The following is a 20,791-nucleotide window of genomic DNA, read 5'->3' as shown; positions in this document are numbered from 1 at the left end:
TGTGATGAGAATATAGAAACATGATTTCATTCTGTGATTCCAACTGGGAGTGTGACTGAACCCTCACTCATGTTTAAAAATGTAAATAACCTCACCAAGATTGGTCTGAGACTACCTGTGTACTGTAATTAGCATGTTGTCCATCATCGGCCTGAAATAGGAGACATATGCAATTCCTTTAGGGTTCATCATGCAAAATGTTGGGTGATTGGCCTTGATGCAGAATAGCTTCTATGTAACTTTGAAGTAAGAGTTGTAGGTATCAATGGGCCTTCATGCCTCTAACTCTGTGATCTCTGCTGACGTGCCAAGGTCCAGGTCAAGCCTGTTGATATCAAACTGGACCAAGTCCTTGTGGCCTTTACACCATGCCAGCAAACAAAATAAGGTCTCACACAAACTAATTTTAGCTGGGTGGCTCGTGTCTAGCTGGTTGGACTTGGTGACCCTGAAGGTCTTTTCCAACCCAGATGATTCTGTGACTCTATAGCTTGTACAGTGTCAAGCTTTTAAAGAACAGCTCATTTGATTGTGCCAGCCACCAAGGGTATGGCTACACAAGAAGTGTGTAACCTCACCTGTGCTAAGCCAGGATCTATCATTAGCCTCACTAGCCCAGTCCTGATTTCTTTTCACCAAAATGATTCACACATTAGTCAACCCCTGCCATTTGAGGAATCAATTTAGTTGTAAATTCCTTTAATGAGCCATCTAACTGACATGCCCAGTGTAGGTGAAAGCTCTGGTCCTGTCTGTATGGGCAGGATGATGATTTTCTGAGCCTGTGCTCCATGCTTAGCACCCTAAGAACATCCGTGAGAAGCACATGAGCGTGTGACATGGCACTAGAGCATAGGGTTAGTGGAGTGTGCCTGGGGGTTTCAGCCTCCAAAGGCTGCCACTCCTACTGTGGTGTGTGAAATCTTTCTGGTATAATTCATTATACCTTTATGCTACCTTCTGGAGGGAGAACTATGGCTTACCTGTAGCAAGTGAAACAACAACAACATAGAAATACGTTGTCGTCATTGGATAGAAAATATTTCCCCAAACTATAGAATTTAATGGCATTAAATGGAAACTTTTTTTTTTTTTTTAAACCATTCTACAGAGCTCCATAGCAAGGAGGCAATGAGTCATTCATTCTATCACAATTGTAAAACATTCTGTAAAGATCATTATTCTATATTGTACTACAGTAGAACTTTCCATACAGTTTGGCAGAGTGGAAATTTTTTAATGACAAAGTACGGGTTTTCTCTTCTGACCTTAAAAAAGAGGAATGGAATGTGATCAATTAAATGCATGTAAAAAAGATTGAGCAACAAAGAAAATGCTTCATGCCTTTGTTTTTTATTTTTAAAGGCACTAGAATTAAAAGTGTTTATAAGGAAACCTGTGATGTTCAATATAGCATGCTTTACAAAAATAAAACCAGAAGAACATTTCTGGAGGAAGCCTGTATTATTTGGGTCAGATCTCCAGCATACATTTACACAAGGCCCTCGATGTGTCAAACTGAGCACCATTTCAAGGCCAGCCAAAAGAGGTGTGTCCCCACTGTGAAGGATGCTTTACGTTGTTTGCAGCTGACTGCTAACAGCCCCTGCTATGTTATGGTGCACCAGTGGGTGGGCCCACCTGCCGGGGCAGTAACAGACAATGAATATCAAAGTGATTAATTAAGCCTGAAATAGCTGCTCTTCCTGCAAATATTTACAAGACCAGAAACTACGAGAATGTTATTTGACACTGGAGCTGTGCCACTAGCATGAAAGACACACAACACAGGGCAAAAAGGCGATGGTGTCGAGCAAGTTCAGCCAGAAGTAGCCAACCTTCAAAGGTGCCGCAAGGAGCTGGAGGAAACCTGGCAGAACTCCCTGAACTAGCGGGGCCCTGAAGACAGTGACAGAAGATCAGAAGTAAACAGATTTATGGTCTCCTTCCTAGGCTTTGCTAAAGGAGAGATATTTTGCAGAACATTCCCTGACTTCAGAGGAGATCCTCTAGGTTTACATTGGGGTAGCAAAGGCTGAAACACAGCTCCTACATGTAAAACAGTGGCTGCTCCTAAGTGGAAGATTAGAAAGTAGCCAGTAGGACAACAACAACATGGCTTTACTAGGAAAAAAGATTCATCACAGATGTGGTTGTGACCAAAGGATGGGCAGGCAGCTGAAATACCCTAATAGTGATTCTGTGATTCTTTGTCTCTGCTCTTTGAGATACTCAGCCTGCGTTTGACTGCTACAGGCTTATTATTTTCCATTAAAATTGGACATGGACCTTAATGTGCAGAGTGTTGTGCATGCTTTATGGAGAGGAGGCCTCCCGGCACTGGCGAGGCCACATCTGGAGTGCTGTGCCAAGCGCTGGGATCCCCGGTACAAGAGAGTCCAACAAAGGGTCATGAAGACAACTAAGGGACTGCAGCATCTCTCCTGTGAGGAAGGGCTGAGAGAGAGAACAAGTCATAGAGAATGGAGCCAGGCTCTGCTCAGTGGTGACCAGGGACAGGACAAGAGGCAGTGGGCACAAACCAGAACAGAGGAAATTCCACAGAAAACCCTTTTTTACTGTGGGGGTAATCAAATACAGGGAAAGGTTTCTTAGAGAGGTTGTGGTGTCTCTGTCCTTGGAGACCTTCAAAAGTCATCTGGACATGGTCCTGGGCAACTTACTCAGGGTGGCCCTGCTTGAGCAGGGCTTTGGACCAGATGGCCTCCAGAGGCCCCTTCCAGCCTCAATCATTCCACAATTCTGTAATTCAGTGAAGAATTTCAAAGCTGCTGGGTTCATGAAGGAACACATTTTATTTAAGGAAATAGGAGGACCTTAACAAAATTGATATTAATATATTGATATGTAGAAGTGTATTTATGTAGTTTTATATCAAATGAAGTTTAGGACCTCATATTCCCATTGTTCTCTCACAAAAGAGTAAATTCGTCTAAGCTTGACAGGGAACTGCCTACCTTGTATACACCACACCACACTATTATGTGTATTAACATATTGTGCCAGGTCTGACCTAAATGGCACAGATTTTTAACAATTCCACTCCTGTTGCTTACATCCTCTAATGTCCTTGGTTACATGGGTAAAAGAGTTGCAGGAATAGGTTCTGTGACACAAAACCGAGGGGTGAATTGTTTAATTAGAAGTCATGTTGTACATAGTATTTATACAAATACAAAAAGATCTCCGTTGAAATCCTGAATCCAACTTTGATAGTGGTTTTACTGAGGAAACCTTTACCTGTATTTGACCACCCTTACAGTAAAAAAGGGTTTTCAGTGTTTTCTGTGGAATTTCCTGTGTTCCAGTTTGTGCTCATTGCCTCTTGTCCTGTCCCTGGGCACCACTGAGCAGAGCCTGGCTCCGTTCACTTTGCACCCTCCCTTCAGGTACCCATAGACATTGGTGAGATCCTCCCTGAGCCTTCTCTTCTCCAGGCTGAACAGTCCCAGCTCTCTCAGCCTTTCCTCGCAGGAGAGATGCTACAGTCCCTTAGTCATCTTCATGGCCCTTTGCTGGACTTATTCCAGTATCTCTCTTGAACTGGAAAACACTTGTCCCATCATCTGAGTCATTAATGAAGATAGTAAACTGCATTGTGCCCCAGTATCAACCTCTACCTACACCACTAATGACTGGCCACCACCTGACTTTGTGCTGCTCATCATAACCAGTTGAGTCTGGCAGTTCAGCCAGTTTTCAGTCCACTTCTCTGTCTGCCATCCCCTCTCAACATTACTTCATCAGTTTGTCAATGAGGATATTATGAGAGGCAGAGCTGACAGTCTAGTTAAACAACATCCACTGTTCTCCTTTTGTTCACCAAGTTAGTCATCTCGTAAAAGGCCATCAGGTAGGTCAAGCACCATTTCCCCTTCACGCTGACTACTTCCAATCACCACCTTGTTTTTTATGTTTGGATATGAGTTCTAGGAGAGCTTGCTCCAATACTTTTCCAGGGATTGGTATGAGGCTGACCAGCCTGTAGTTGTCACAGTGTGACATCTGCTTTCCTACAGTCCGTAGGAACCTATAACTATTACCATGACTTTTCAAAGATTATCGAGAGTGGTTTTGCAATGACATTGGCCAGCTTGCACACCACTCATGTGTGTATCCCGTCAGGATGTCAAAAGTAAAAAAATGTTTCCCAACCTCATCCTCCCCCACTGAAGGTCAGTCTTTGCTGTAGACTCTCCCACTGGTCTCAGGGACCTGGGATTCCTGACGGCCAGTCTTACCATTAAGGACAGAGATGGAGAAGGCATTGAGTATCTTGGCCTCTCCTGTGTCCTATTTAGCAGTGGACCCACATTTTCCCCAGCCTTCCTCTTGCTGCTGATGTACTTGTAGAAGCTCTTCTTACCCTTCACATCTCTCACTACATTAAGCGCCAGGTGGGTTTTGGCTTTCCTAACTCCATCTCTACAAGCTTGGAAAATATCTCAAAATATTCCTGGGTCATCCACCTGTCTTTATTTTTTTTATTATTTTTTATTTTTTTAAGTTTTATCAGGAGCTCTTTGTTAATCCATGCAGGTCTCCTGCCACCATTGCTTGAGTGCTTGCACATGGCAATGGACCACTGGAGGCTGGATGAAGATTGAAGGAGACTGTCCTTGAAAATCAACCACAGTGATGGACTCCCCCAAAAGAAGTAAACAGTCCATCAATACTCAAGGCAGAAGTGGGGCTTGAAAAATTAGAAGACAAAAAAAAAAAAAAGAACTTTGGGATTCCTGCAGTTCCATACATACATACCACCATTGTGAATGCCCGACCCAAGAAAACCTTTGGCACAGGTAAGGCCCATGGGGCCTTGGAGAAGGAGACTTCCTTCTCCATGGGGACTTGGAGAATATCCAGGTGATCTCTCTCCTCATTTCTCTTGCTGTGCAGTCTGTGGGGCTCCTCTTGCAGCACTGGTTTGTGACACAGACTCCTACCAGGGCCCACCACTCTGGTCTCCCTGGTCCAGCCATCTGAGAGCCCAGGCATCCCCGCAGCCCATCCTGGAGAGCCACAACCTCCCTTGGGAGCTCACGATGTGACCACTGAGGTGTCAGGTTGTGGCAGTGCCACCCTGCCACCACAGTCGCAGAGCCCGTGCACACTGCTCTCAGCATGGTGCCTGGTCCCTGCTGCACGTGCTGCTCCATCCACGCACAGGGCTGCAGGGCCAGCCCTCACCTAGTAGGTGTAAGGGAGAAGGGGCACTCGACCCTCGCTGAGCAGGATTCAGCTGGAACAAAGCCCAGAAGCACCCTTTGATCAGGAATAGCTGGCTGAGCTCGTTAGAGGCTGCCAGAGCGTGTGAGAAGTCCCAGCTTCCTGCAGCTACCCTTTTCTGGCAGCAGCAGGCCCCCTGATGCTCCTCAGAAAGTTTGGGTAATCAGTGGCCCACAGCCTTTCAAACATCGGTGTAATATTTTAGTCAACTCTATTTCCACCCAGTTCGGCACTTTGCCCTCCTTTAAAGCTTTGCAGGAGCCACATCCTGCTTGAATATTTTTTTTCCTTGTGTTGCTAATAGGTTCTAAATTGGGCAACGGGCTCCGCTGTCATCGGCTGGAGTTTGATGAGCAATGTGATAGAAGATAAAAAAATGATGTGATTGTTATTAATAAGAAGGGCTGCATGTGAGGGCTTGGGCAGAGCTTCCCAACCCCATGGCAGCTTCTGCCCCAGCTTTTATTTCTGAAAGAACAATGCCTTAATTCAAATAGAAACTCAAATTAGAAAATAATATTTCTGAAATAAATTATTTTTGTCTAAGCAGGAAACAAAGCTTGCTCCTTATCTGGATTTCCCTCACTCTCCTCAGCTCATGAAAAAAGCACCTGGGGGCTGGCATCAATCTGGCATTCATTTATGGTGAATTATATCCACAGGAAGACCTGGGGGAAGAGGCTCCCCTCTGGAAGTCACAGGAGCTACTGTCTTGAAGGATTGTCTTGGGAACACTCAAGGATGCAAAGATGACATCTCACCCTTCCTATGTACCTCTGCCAAACCCAGCCCTCTGTTTGAAGGAGACTGGTACAAAAGGAAGGAGGGGAGACTTGATTTTCCTTGACTTTCTTGTTTCAGCAGGACAGCACAGGGTAAGGCAGTGGCAAATCTTGCTCACACACCATGGGAGCCCAAGGAACGTTAGGCAGAGGGAGATAAGCAGCTGAAGCCTACAAAGTGCCAAATAGTTTAGATAATGCTGTTATGCACTGCCGCTGCTACGTAACCCTGATAATTATTTTAAATCTAAGGACATGCATGAAGGTTAAATAAACACCTGAACAGATTAAACAAACGAACATTTTGGATAGATAGCTAAGCAAATATATGTTCATATTTAGATTATTTCTATTCTCCCTTTTTATTCTCCATGTCGCATTGTACTTTACTAGAATTAAAAAAAATATATATATCTACTAAATCTCTTATGTTTCTGTTTAACTGAATTTTGTTCAATTTGCCCATGAACTACATGACAAAAAGCAGCTGCATTTCCATATTTTTAAAGTTAAATACAACTCTGAGTAGAAAAAAATAAAGAAAAAAAAAAAAGACATGAGGCCACACATGTCCAGCTAATTTGGTTGAGAGCAAAGTCCACCATCGTAGCTCTGCTGATTCATTTCCTCCGAGACTTTCTTGACTCAAATAATATTTGGATATCAATGACACACACGAGGGTAGCTGACCTTCCCTGGGCTTGGAGTGCTAAGGGCAGCAGAAAGGACAATTTTAAGCCAACTTCGTGCTCTCCAGCGTTTTGGAGCTCGAAGCTATGCCCAGCTACAACAGTCCCTGAAGGAATTCAAACAGCCAAGAATAGCCAAAGCCACTGCTGGGATCCAAAATGTCCTGTCTGCTGGTAACTGACCTCCTCTGCTGGAGGAGGGTAGAAGTGTCCTGAGCTGTGCTCCAGGGGTTGTGTCCACCTGCTCCACCAGTATCGTCTCTGTTATCTGTGCAAAGCCCAGACTCTTGTGGGAGCAGGATGGGATGACTATCAGGGAGTGTGGCTAGGATTACACCTTCCTTCAGGTGTACAAAACGCCTTGCCATACAAAACCGGCCTTATGGATGCATGCTGGTGACAACAGGCTGTGTCTCTGGGTCAGAGCTGCTTAGTTGATGGCCTGGGACCAGGCTTAGCTTCCCTCTTACTACGTTCCCCAGGGTGGTAGCATATGTCCGACCCATCCCAGAGCAAGAGAGAGAGAAGAATGCAATATTGTTCTACTGCTGGATCTGTTACACACCCATTACAGGCAATTAACATGAGGAGCAATCTTACTTTTTAGGATTAACCCACTCCTCTGCACTGGGATCCTGATTCTTGGACACAACCACATAGCATTCATATATATTGTTTGTTTTTTCCTTCACTTTTACAGAATCCTGAATAAGGCTTGATTTCATCCCAAGTGTTCACATTCCAAGCTGACAGGAGTGGAGATTTTTTACTGAGTTTTGATTTGATCTTATGATGCAGGGCATCCTCTCTGTGCAATTGACCTATCTCCTTGTTTGTTCTGTCTGTCCCTCAGAATTTTCTAACAAGATTTGAAATTCCTTTCCTTTCTTTAGCATGAGAACATACAGGATAAAGAGAAAGATGTTCTTTTGAACAGTTTATAAAATGAGCAACATGAACCTATCTACTTTTCCCTTATCCATATGAATACCCACTTTGACTTCAAGGTCTTTGCTTGCGCAGGCAAGTGTTGCTCATGTGAATAAGTATGGCACATTCATTTTCTCTAAGTGGTAGTGAGGAAACTCAGCATTTATTTGGATACTGTTTTCTGAGCTCAATAAGTGAGAGCTGACATCACTGTATAGCAAACAGGCAGGCATGCACAGCAGCACAATCCCTTCTGTATTTCCAAGAGAGAAAATAACTAAATAAACCTCACTTCTGACAAATAGAAAGACCAGAAGGACACCAGAATCTCCTAAGCAGCGTCTGCTTTTGTGACAGATCTTCTATGTAGGGTACAAATTCACTGCTTACCTTGTGGACTCCTGCTTGTATATGTCGATGATGTTCTCCACCAGCAGGTTCCTCTGCAGCCCGTACACCCCGTGCCGGTCGAGGACCACTTCATGCCTGCATGAGGGGCAGCGAAACCGGCCTCCCGAAGCCACAGTCGTGCCTCCCCTGGTGGGCAGGTAGGGGTTCGAGGCCTGTTCTTGCCAAGTAGCACAAGAAGAGGTGAGTAAGGCCATGCACACCTTCGCCAAAATGTGTTTGGACAATGAGTCATTGTTCTTGGAGCACACGGAGGCTGTTTCATGATGGACCAGAGCCCACTGAAATCAAGGCCATGTCCCTCTCTCCCTTCTTCTTCCCTACTAGCCCAAGGAGCTCTGGGTCAAGCCATTCAATATTTAAAAAATTACTGGGAGAAGCAGCTGAAGTTGTTCAGATCAGGCCCATGGTGCTGCAACGACCTGTGCTAGAGATAGCACAGCTCTTCCAAAAGCGCCAGGGGAAAACCCCGTGTGTAACAAACCATTTGTAAGTATGCCCGAGGAGAGGGCTGCTGCACAGAGGAGCCCGGGACAACACACAAAGACTGCAAGATGTGGGGCTGGCTCCTTGGCTCTTGAGTGCTGCCACCTCCCTGCAGCTCACAGGGAGCAATTCAGGCTGGTGCAAGCTCAGCCTCAGCCCCGAGGAAGCTGAGCCCTGGGAACATTTCCCCAGCTCACCTTCTGCTTTAAAACATTCCCCCCCAGTCTTACCAACTACTAAAATCAACCAACTGAGCCGTGTGATACTCGGCTTTCCCATTCATTCAGCGAGTGCCACTTGTTCCTGCAGAAGCCAGAAAGCAGAAGCTTTCCACGGCAGTGAACCTACCTGGAAAATATCGCTGGCACACTTCCTACACAGGTTGTGCTGGCAGGGCAGGATGACCACCGGCTTGGTGAACATCTCCAAACAGATGGGGCAAATCAGCTGCTTCTCCAGGTTATCCATGGTCTGCTGCTCTTTGGAGAAGGACTTGTAGTTCAGGGAGGTGCTCATCCCTAGCTTTTCCAGGGGCATACGCTCAGGATCAGGGCGTCGCAGCTCGGTTTCCGGGTTAATTTCCCTTGAAATAAATCCAAGGCTCCGCCGCGATCAGAGGCTCGCTGGGCTGTGCTCACTGGAGGACATTGTTTAAACGGGGGGCCGAGGGGAGCCGGGGCTGTTTTTAGCAGCACGGCGTCACGAGATGCCATTCAGCCGTGCCCATATAAGCGCGTGAGAGGAGGACAGGCTGGGACAGGTGACAGCTCCCGGGGGGCCGGGGGGGCAGCTGCAAGGCCCTGGCTCTCCTCACTCGCACATGGCAGCCTTCACCCCCCCCGGGAGGAGGCCAAGCGATAAGCAAGCGCCATCTGCTCCCCGCTTATCGCAGCCACTCAGTCCAGCGATAGGATGAACACCGAGGAGGCCATGTGGAAGCTGCAGTTTGGGCCTCGGGTTTCGGCAGGCTCCAGGAGCTGGCCTGCCCAAGGTGTGGAGCACATGAAGTCCCCTGAGAAGGCAATAAAAGCAATGGCTGCTCTCGGGCTCGGTTAATTCAGGGTGTAAACCTGTCACCACCTTGAAAACCAGCTTTAAAAAATCGCCTGCCTATATCTGCACTTAATGTCCAGTATGATTTTTTTAAGGAGCTGTAACATCAGAATCTAACAGGGCTGTTCAACACATTAATTCCACAGCAGCTTTAACATGCCCCAAAAAACATTATTTGAACTTCCCGATGGGAACGAGTCAGAAGAAATACAGTATGAAAAGCTTTAATTTGCACTGCTAGAGAATATGTACTAATTGTACAGTTTCTCTCTCTCTCTCTGCACAGTTTAATTCAAATACATTTTAGTTTTGGGCACTGCTGTGTTTGTGTCTGTTTATTAGACACTGATATCCCTCTCAGCTTGGCACTTGCTCTGGAGTTATTTTTAAAATGACAATTTCCCAAATAATCTGTGGCATGTGATGCCTGATCTTAAGGGAAAGCCATCTGTGCTTCTACTTGCCAATAATTTATCACACAACTGTACAAGTAATAAATATCTTGTCCTCAGTTTAAGCCAAAGTCCCCACATGTACTGTATAAAATCACTTTGCAACTGTACTGTATGTGGAATCAGTATATTGTCTGCTCTTTTAATCAATAACTTTAATACTTTCTCCACTGAGTGTCTTGTGGAAAACTCTCATGTTTATGTTGACTTCTAACCCTGGAGTGCTTGGATATGACACATGCTTTACAGCAGCTGAATGAATCTCCTACATGTCCCGGGGCAGACCCCAACTCCCTTTATCTGTATGCCACACCAGTCTGCAACCTGGGCAGTTCAGGAACATAGAAAAGTGAGGGTTTTCATTGATTTCCACATGAAAATGATTCGTATTCTCTGCATGCAATGACAGTGAATCACATTAAATTCAGTGTACTACTGATTATTTTTTGTTTTGAAGGCCTTGCATAATTTCTAAGCATTCGGGTGAAACCCTGTACCCATTTGCAGCCTACCAAGCCAGAATTTCACCTACGTAAAAATACAAATTTGCCAGCAGTCACTGAAAAACAAGTAGCTTTTTCTGAAATCTTACTTCGATGAGAAATTTGTAGCAGTTTAGTTAAACTGGTTTGAACTCACACCTTTGGTTCAGCTCCCTGATGTAGACAAGACCTTGGGAGCTGCACGGGGAAAGCTGCGCTGGCAGCTGAGCGGCAGACAGCTGGGGCTTTTGGCAGGGGTGGAGGGGAGTCGTTCCTGGCAGCAGCAAGACGATATTTCTCTTCTCTCCCTCCCCGCTGTGGCCAGGTCAGAGGTGACTTTGGTGTCTGAAGGAATCTGAAGGCCTCATGCTGCCCCTGCCTCAGCTGCCCCTTGCACATCAAAACCTGCGTGAATAAGGAGCTTTATGCTGGGTGAGGAAGGCTTTCCTTGCACCGCAAGGCAGATGCTTCCACCCGTCAGTACAGTGAAACTCTGTGAGGAAAAGCTGATGATTAGAAATGCCACTGTGTAGAAACATCTGCATACAGCAATGTGTGTAGCAGGGGGCATTGAAAACACAGAAAAACCCAGGGGCACTTAGGTCAATGAACTAAGGCAGCTCTGAAGGCATAATGTGTACCTGGGATGTAATTCTAGGAAAACTATACTTACCTGTGATGACCCACAAAAGTCTTCATTTAACCGGCTAGAAGTGGCATCTGAAGCATCTGCAGAGGACATCTGATGGCCTCTGCACCCACCAGCCCTGATGGCTCTCTCCCTTGAAGGAGCCACCAACCCATCTCTCAACGGAGCAACACGGGACAAGGGGATCTGCCTTAGCTCTGCACCTGCACAGAAACTCTGGATACCTGCCAGCCATCACAAAGGTTGCAAGGGTGTTTTTTTTTATTGCATCTTTTTTACAGCATAGCTTGCCTGGGAGTGTCACCTGGCTTTGCTGACACAACCAGAAAAATAGCTCCTAGAGATATGCTTGGTTTTCTAGACATCACTTCTAACTCCTCTATTTTTGCAGTGCATCACAGCTTGTGGTCTGTGGACTGAGGGCCAGGAGAGCCTGGAAGGCTGGCTGCAAAGCAGTGGGTTTAGGAAAGGGATTTGAAGGCGGAAGAAGAGGTTGAGTGATGTCCAGGTTCAGGTTTCAATACCATAATGACATCCCTGGGCTTTGCATTCAGAGAATTCCCCTTTGCAACCTCTTATCTTGTACCAGCGGTGCGAAGCTCTCATCTGTCAGTCACAGGAAATCTGCCCTGTTGCTCTCTTGCCTGACTAGAAAACAAAGGGAAAAGCGTGTTTTCACTGCATGGTAGCTCCCACATGCCTTACTTTGCCATAAGGCTCAGCAGGGACAGGGCTCACTCTGCAAGCACCAGGCTCCCTGCCTGGGTGAGGATGAAGCTGGTGAGGATGAGGGGTGCTCTCCACGCATCTCACCTCCATCTGTGCCCATTAACCCCACAGTCAGCAACCCCTTAGCAGTGGATGGTGAATACTGGCATTCCCACCTACAGCAGGCACATTGCAGAAACTCAAATTTCACTTATATTTGCAACAAGGTATTAAGCAGGTGAACTACCTATAAGATGAAGCCGTCCTACCTATGTAAATGCAAACTGCAAACAGTATCTTGTATTTCATGATTTTATTGTCATCACTAAACATCCCTCAGTAAATACTAAACCCACCCTTTGATTTTCAGGACTCAATGCTGCCATAGAGAGCCTTTGCAACAGGGACAGGAGCTTTCAAAACCAGCTGCCTCTTGAGATGGACATTTTTCCATTCAGCATATACATTCATCTTTGTGTACATTATACATAATGATAGGCAATACGCCTATATGCGATATGACCTTCTAGACACAATCTGGGAGATGGTTTCAGGTCTCCAGGGAAAGACGGGCCTGCACAGGAGGTAATGACATCTTCCAAAAGTTCTCTTTGTATATTTGAAATCACAGCAGCAGAGGCAAGCTCAAAGCATTTTTACGGGTGATTCACTTGAAGCACATGAAATGTGCAGGGGCACAGGATTTCAGGCACAAGCTAGAAAAAAAAAAAAAAAAATAGTAGCCAGAGCGTTGATTTCTGTCCTTTTCTTTTGATTAGGACATCCAACTGAACTGAATTGTGCCAGAAAGAAGCCTTTTCCTCTGGGTTTATCCATGCTCAAGAAGCTTCCATGGTTTGCAGCAAACAGACAGAAACATGGGATAAAAGGGTAGGTGAAATAAATCATCATTTTTATTCCAGATTCATAAGTAGTACCAACATAAACGCCAGCAGGCAATTTTCAGAGACTTGGATTAAGACCCTGAAATGGGGAGAGTCCGTGGATGAGCTCCAAGGGGAAGTCACCTCCATGTGCCGTGGCTCTGCTGCCGGCAGGATGCCAAGCCGTGGTGTTGCTGCCCCTGGATGTCTGCAGGCTTCCAGAAGGAAGGTCCCACGGCTTTCTGCTGCCACCCAGCAACACCAGCAGGCCAGCATGAACCCAAACGTCACCTGGCCTTAGGGGACACAAGCTATGCCTCCTGCAGAAAGTCCCAGTTTACTCAAAGTCTTTCAGATCAGGATTAGAAAAGGTGGTCGGGCTGTGCTCATCAGTGAGGCAGGGCAAACCTGAACTGTGATCAAGACAAGGCATTAAGCATCTCTGTAATTATCTGTATTCTCAAAAATCTCAAAACGAGTGAGCCCGAAAAGGCAGGCTGCCCAAGCAGTGGAATAACAAACAGAAGATTACAGATTCAGCTTCTCCCTCAGCCACACGCAACTTTACAAGCCCAAAGGTTCCCAAACCCTCATTCCCTTTTGTGTACTTTGGACTCTCGAGACGTTACTGATAGAAGGAGATCTACACTTCACATGCAAGGCATAAAAGTATGTCCAAACTGCTGCATGGGGAAGAAACTGGCCCACATGACTGACCACCTAAAAATAGGTCCTCTCCAGGGCTAAGGACGCGTTTCAGAGATAACAGGCTTGATTTTCCACACACTGAAATATGTGCTGCGGAAATACGCCCTGAGAATGAGACACAAAAGGAAAGTTTATAAATAAAACAAAACCACTCAGAAAATGGAAGAATACAAGCAGGAATCCTTCATCCTCTCAGAGAGTAAGCGACCAAATGCTTTGCTCTTTTAGCACGTCTAGCCCTGACCCTTTCCCCTCCACTTTGCTATGCTAAGAGCACAGCATCCCCTGGGAGCCTGTGGCTCATGACTAAATGCCTCCCCTGTTACCAGAGGGGAAGGCATGACTGTTTTTTCCCTGAATCGTTCTTGTATTTCATGGAAAACACAGCTACTTAGTGCTGGATTAAGGAAGGATGAGTTGGTGATGTGGGGCTGGATGCAGGTAGCCCAGACGGCAGTGGTAGGGGGACCTCCCAGGCCAACCAAAATTTAACGAAAAAATGATAGCAGAGTTGTGGCAGTAGAAATTTTGACCAGGGAACAGACCTCATTTCTGCCTTGTCCTTGACAACCCATAGTGCTCCCCTCCAACCCCCCAGCTCTATCATCAGGAGATGACAGCGATGTTCAGCGGAGAAGTGATTTGTGTTTGGCAGCACAGATCCAGCTCAGGCGTCCCAGCTGGTGTCAGCTCATCGCTTCGCAGAGATGCAGCCTTGGCCCGGGGTCACGTTTCTCCCCAGCCCTGGTCCGCTCAACGTCAGCCACTCGTGATGCTATTTCAGTCGGTAGCCTCCATGGTTCAGCTGGCAGAGCAGAGGAGTGCGGGGATTTTTTCTCCAGGACAATGCTTAGGTCTGTAATTCAAAGGAGAAGCTATTTTAATGTTATACTCAGCAAACGACTTTGCAGTCACAGGCCCCTAGACTGGTTTACTTTGTACTTTCATTCCTCCTCGTCCTGAGGGTCATTCCTTCAGGACAGAGTAAAGATTGAGGGCTGGAAGACAAAGGATCGAGCTTTGTGCTAATACAGTTAAACTAAATTTCGGGGTGTAGGGGCAGGGAGGTGTTCAGACAGCAAGGCATCACCAGGCCTGGTAAAGCCCTTGTTTGGCATGTGCCCAGTGACAGGGGTGGTGCCTTTGTCTGTTAGCCTTATTTTCTGGTGTATTTCAAGTTTATCTCTGCTTTCCTTTCATGTCTTCTTTGTCCAGCAAATGCTCTTTAGGTGTATAGCAAAACCAGCATGACTATTCACATCTGAGTGCCTGTGCCTTTTTTCTTTTGAAAGTCAGCTCAGAAGAGCAAGCTCCTCTGTTGGACATTTGCAGGCCAAGTTCTTTCCCCCTCTCCCTCACGTGGGGCTCACACGAGCACAGAGGAGTGCAGTGCATGAGAGAGGGATAGAGGTGTTTGCAAAGACAACAGCAGCTGGAAGAAGTGCATTCAAACCAGTCAGGAACTGAACAAGCACGATTCAAGTTCTGCTCAGGGATGCGATCGATTGTAACATCGTGATCACTGTACCAGGCCGCAGTATATTAGATTAACATTGTTTTGAATGATCACTGCAAGAACCAGCTCAGGCACATCAGCCTGCATCCACACGTGTGGTGTTGGGTCCCCCTCTGCCACCACCCTGCAGATTTCTGACCTTGTCACGGAAGGGGCAGCTCTGAAGAGCTGTGGTGCTTTCAGAGCAATCTGTCGTCACTGGTTCAATCTCAGCTTCAAGGAGAGGGAGTTTTGTGGTGGGAGGAGGCCCCTTGCTCATCACTAGTCTTTCTACCTGGCTCCCTGGACCAACACCTTGAGGAACCTCAGGAATTGAGCCCAGGGGCTGATCTCCTGAAGAGCATCCCCAGTCACCTCTGTCAGCAGAAGATGCCTCTGCCACTCCTGACCTTCAGATACCTGCCAAACTCCTTGGTCTTGCAGCCAAAATGGGGCAGGCATGGCTATCGCTGTCCTTTGAACACTCTGGAGAACATTCCAGGAGCCTGACAGGCATTAGGTGCCCACAGGGTAGCAGTCACCTTAACCTTCAGCAAGCAATGCCTGTGGGCAACCAGTAACACTGAAATCCCGCTCAAATCAGGTCAGAGAAAGCAAAAATGTAAATAAAATCATTTATCCGTGACATTCAAGATAGATGACATTTTGTTGGATACTTAAAGAAAACAACAAACAAACAAAGAAAACAATCTCCAACCTTTACCCATCTAATGGATATTTCTGCCTGGTCTCTGTGAGGCCACTTTGTAAAACTGGGGGAAGAAAGCTTACAGAGGCAAATGGAAGGTGTGCAGGGGAAAAGCCAGAAAGTCAGGGTAAGAAAGGAGAGAGCAAGTGGGCACAGCTATAAGTCCCAGGATGCCCTAGATGTTGAATAAGCACTATTCCCTTTGAATTGATATCCTAAAGCCCTGCACAACTCCTCCACCTCCTCTTCTACTTTGCAGCATCTCACCCACCCACTTTTCATCCTTCCCACAGCACCTGTCAGCTCCCCTTATCCTCCTCCATGAAAACAGCAGGCCATCTCACCCTCCCCCTGAAAATGCAAGTCCCGTGAAGAAAAGAGCAGTCTCTGCTCAGGCAGAAACAGCTCCCCTCGATCCCAACCCCAGAACTAGCTTGGATTGAGACATCCTCTCCAGAACAAGGCTGATGAGGCACACACACTTTGCCATATGTCCATAGGAGTAGTGATGGCAGGCAGGGCAAAGGAGGGATGTTTATGTTGTTACAGAAAAATGATAATGATAAAAAAAGAACATAGAAAACGGTGGCTTTCAGGCATCCCTTGCCCCTCCCGTGACAGGCATCCGATGCCTTTCCCGTGACAGCACTCTCACTTGGTGTTTGGGCCAAGGGATTGTTTAGTTGGCTGGCCAGGTAATGCTAAAGGAATGAAATCATGTTTATTTTTGCTGAGAAGGGTCAGTGTGCCTTCTGGATAAGGAAGGAGTCAGAGGAGCTCCATGTTAAATCAGGGAACTTCCCTGGATGGGATTTTTTTTTTTTTTTTTTTTTTGAGGAGGAGGAAATTAGAGATGAGAGGCGCTTTGTTCTCCCATGAGGAAATACTTCTTGGTCAACACAGCCTGAGGTATAAGGTGTGGAGGAAGATAGCATGCTACTCACTGTGTCAGGACAGCCCGCGGCAAAATGCCTGGATATGAGGGAATGGCCTTGCTGATCTAATCTTCAAAGCAACTAACTGAATCCTGGTTTTCCCTCATTTCTCCACCTACCTCTTTTATGAGTTTATCTATCTTGGCAGCTGCGAGTAAGTGTTTTTATTTGCATTTTGTCTTAACCTGTCTTGAATTAAGTATGATTTCAGCGTAATTGGATACTAATGACTCGTTCCTTGCCAAAGGATGTGGTAAATCTCCACGTAGAGCTTGGGGCACCTCACAAGCTCTCTAGGTTGCCAGCCTGTTCTCCACAGTACCCAAAGCATTACTGCATGCGCCTTTGTCAGCTGCAGAACCCCTCTGGAGAGGCTAGGAGGGGAGAAGGGTATTCTGGAAACGGGAGCAACAAGGAAGGCTGTCTGGCACGAAGAACTGGTGCAGACCTGAATCTCAAAGGCTTCTGCAGGGTTGTTGGAGGTTTTATGGGTTGGTGGAAGAACACGTTCTTGCTTCATGGGCTGAGAAAGAAGAAAGCAGAGAAACCCTCCTTCAGACAGAATTGAACCAGCAGCTTAAAAAGCGTAAAAATTGTGTTTTTACAGTCTGCCTTGCTGCCAGGTGAGCCAACAGAGCACATTAGGAGAAGCCACCAAAATGTAGGCTTGGCAGCATACTGTCAGGCACGTGTCCTTCCCTACCTGCACACCCTTTTGTAGCACCCCTTCTCATTTCTAGCTCTTGCCTGCACTTCATTCCCTTCATTCCCAGGCCACTAGCCTGAGTTCCCAGCTCTGAGTCCAGCTTCCTCCAGGCATGAGGATTGTTCTCTGCTTGACCAAGCTTTTGCCTGAAACCATTATTTTTGGCTGTGGCCCTGCCCAAATCCATGGGACCCTGATGTCCTGCCTGTCCTGGGCATGCGGTGGAAGATGTCTGACTGCCAACTGGAGGAGTAAACGCCAGTCCCAGCTGCCCAACTGGGAAAAGGCACTACTCCAACCCCTGCAATCTTCTGTTTGCAATTACAGTTTTCCTGTTATTAAATGCCCACCAGCCATTTGGACATGCTCACACTCTTTCATTCACTTTGTGGTTCTTCACGATTAATCCAGAAGAGAATAATAAAACCCCTTTGCAGAAGAGGAGCTATTTGCAAGTCTCTGCTTATGAAGGGGCTGCTCCTCTCAGTGCTCACCTCCCTGCACTGGCCTGAGGCAAATCAAGAGGAATCTGGCCTCATCTTCACCACCCAACTTACTAGCACCTGCAAAAAAATAAGGAGAGATAGAAGGGAAACAAAAAGAGGATGGAAATAACAGATCAGAAATGAGGTGTCTATGAAGGCAGACAGCAACTCTACCTCTCACCTACTGGATTCCTTCTCCACTTTTTCCACTGATTTGCCAGGCTGTCCCACTGCCTTATTCCCTCTCCATGTTTTCTGCTTTGTCATCTCAGGATGACTCTCCTCCTTCACAAGGCACTGAAAGTGGCTGAGCTGCTCTAGCAAACAGGATGGGGCAGCCTGTGTCTCTCCTTTCTGCACTGCCCTGGCAGCAAGGTCTTATCCCACTGTTTGCTCCGACTGGGCTGATTCACCTCTCTGACCTACAGGAAATGAAACATTTTCCTGTATTATCAAATTGAGTGTCCACAGGTTACCAGAGCAGGGACAAGTTGAGTTGTGTGGCTTAGTGCAGGGGAGGTGAAGCAAAATCTCCTTATTTTGAATCAAGGAGCAGCTAGAGTGGCTCATCCTCTTCCAACTTCACTCTTAATATCCTCTTTGTTATCCAGAACATAATTCCTGTGGTACCCCACAAGATGGTCCATGACTTGAAGGAGCACTCACAACCAAGTCAGGCTTTCTGTGCAGAGGAGCTACAGCTGCTCACCCTCATCCCATCGGCTTGTCCATCCATGAGAAGGAGAGGACTTCTGTGCAGAAGGCCTTTATCTTTGTTCACTCGTAGTGGCCAATGTTTGTCTGTCAGGCCTCATCAGATTCACAGGAAGCGTGAACTGTGAAGGAAAGAGGTCTGACTGACAGGACCTGGCCTCACAGAGCAATAGTTACAAGGTGGGTTTAGCTGGATGCATTCCTGATGGCAGATAGGCCTCTGTTGTGACACTGTCACACCTCTGGCTTGAGACCAGCCAGCCAGCAGCTGCATGGCTGCTTGTGCAGGAAGATCAGGCCGCTGCCAGGGTGACAATGCAGCGAGTGCCCCAAAACACCTCCCTGCACTGGAGCCTGTTGAGGAATTACCCAAAGTAATAACAAAAGATTTAAAAAAAAAGACCTAGAAAATCAACATGTCAGACTGGTTTGGGGAAAAGAACAATAACAAATTAACAAATTTCTTGTGAAGGATGAATCTAAATCAACTTTTCCTTATGAACAGGGACAGGTCCTTGCTTTGTCTAACCTCGATGTGGCACCATGCAAAGCACAGAAATGCAATGCTTAGGGCTCTCTGCCCTGTTAATACCCAGTAGTCAGGCAAAACCAGCATTGCCAAGGGAGGTTGTGGTGACTAACATCTGTCTCCAGCAGCTCCTGACATATTCTCTGGCAGCAGATGATGTGAATCTCGTCCTGCTCCCATGGAGTGGGATGAAGAGCCATTCCTGTTTTCCCATGTTCGAAAAGGTACAAAGCTTGCTAATTTTTTTGTTGTTTGTCTAATTAAGCCACAGCTAAGTATCATGCAGTGTGTTTTTGGTAGCTGGGCTCTGTTCAGTACAGATCTGTTTATGACAGCGTGATTGGACAACCGTCAAGGCAGAAATCAAAGAACAACCAAAGACTATCACAGGAGGGAAGCCAGCAGCCCAGTGACACCTGGGTTGTTATCAGTACTGGCTTAACACGTGTGGCTGTGGTAAGATTAGCAAAGGGCTCATAAAAACAGGCAGCAAGTACTGCCAAGAAGTTCTGAGGCTGAAGCCCAGATATCATTAAACTGTGAGGTTTTCCCCAGCCCTCTCTGGAGAAGCAAAACACACTTTGGATTGACGGACAAGGAAAACAAGTTCTGGGCGTGCTGTTGCCTATGTGGAGCATGCCAAGTGACCAAGACCACAGAAGAACATTTTGGGGTATTGACCAAGAGCAACTCGGAACTTGGGGCAGGAACTAACGTGCAGACGTGACTCTGGCGTGTCGCAACGGGAGAGGTGTAGGTATGATGGTGGAGCTGGGGTTACCTAGAAGACAAGGTGCCCAGGCTGTCCTGTCCCCAGTTGTGGTGCAGGACCAAGCATGGGGTGACCACCCCAAGGCTCCTCTCCTGCCACAGTGCTGGGGACATGGAGCCAGATCCCACCTCCCCTGCCCAGCAGGAGGGATCCCTGCCCAGAGCAGGCTGGGGAGCCAAGTTTGTGAGCAAGGAGGCATGACACAACTCCCTGAATTTGCAGACTGAACGACATTTTGCCTCATTTTGGGCATACAGGTGACGTGAGGGGACTTGTTCCCAGCTCACGGCTGCAGAGCTCTTTGTCATGGCATGGCAACGTTGGACATGGCTCTGGGACACGGTTCCCTGGCAGAACAAGGGGGTCCCACTGCTCAGCCACCATTTGTGGCTGCAAAACTCTGCTTTCTCCTCAGGAACAGGAGCTGGGGGCAGTGAGGGCTGGCACCATTGGCCTGCAGCCCCCCGGCCCCCCCTCTGCCGCCCAACACGGGCCGTGCCGCCATCATCACCCAGGGCCAGTGGCGCAATGGATAACGCGTCTGACTACGGATCAGAAGATTGTAGGTTCGACTCCTGCCTGGCTCGCTGGTTATTTATTATTTTTTCCCCTCCAGAGCCGAGCAGCCCTCTGCTCGGCTGCTGTCCAGCCGCTGGAAGCGCTGGGAAACTTCCTGGGACACTAAAAGTTGTGCTTACCTGCCCAAGGAGAGGTCACTTACCCAAGTCAAGAAAAAATAACAGAAAAGTTTAATGCAGTAACTCGTTCAGCAAGGATACGCTCCAGTGGTGATAGATACTTGCAGTGGTGATGCACCGGGTTTCCCAGCTGGTCGTTTTGTCCGTGCACATGCCACAAATCTTGAAGTGCAGCCAGCACCTCCCCATGAAGGGACATTTTCACCATCTCCCCTGTGAACTCCTCCAGGCAGCCTGGGGACTTTTAACCTCATACTCTTTAACTTC

General features: G+C 47.1%; 1 protein-coding gene across 3 annotated transcripts in view; it reads right to left on the bottom strand.

Moving 5' to 3' along the window:
• The window catches only part of TRIM55 (tripartite motif containing 55), a 40,581-nt gene extending 31,323 nt beyond the window's left edge, over nt 1-9,258 (bottom strand). Inside the window, exons 1-2 of one of the 3 annotated variants that reach the window (XM_082753846.1) lie at nt 8,894-9,258; nt 8,042-8,214 (exon numbers count right to left, since the gene is read on the bottom strand). In XM_082753846.1, the coding sequence (XP_082609972.1) occupies nt 8,042-8,214; nt 8,894-9,082 (362 nt within the window). In that variant the 5' untranslated portion in view covers nt 9,083-9,258. The remainder of the gene's footprint in view (nt 1-8,041; nt 8,215-8,893) is intronic. The other 2 variants (XM_082753845.1, XM_082753844.1) reach the window with 2 other exon arrangements.
• Between the last annotated feature and the right edge of the window lie 11,533 nt (nt 9,259-20,791).

The sequence above is a fragment of the Aythya marila genome (genome assembly GCF_965140915.1).
Source record: "Aythya marila genome assembly, chromosome: 2".
Taxonomy (NCBI): Eukaryota; Metazoa; Chordata; class Aves; order Anseriformes; family Anatidae; genus Aythya; species Aythya marila.
The sequence above is the reverse complement of the archived record's forward strand: the minus strand, read 5'-3'. Positions and strand labels throughout refer to the sequence as shown.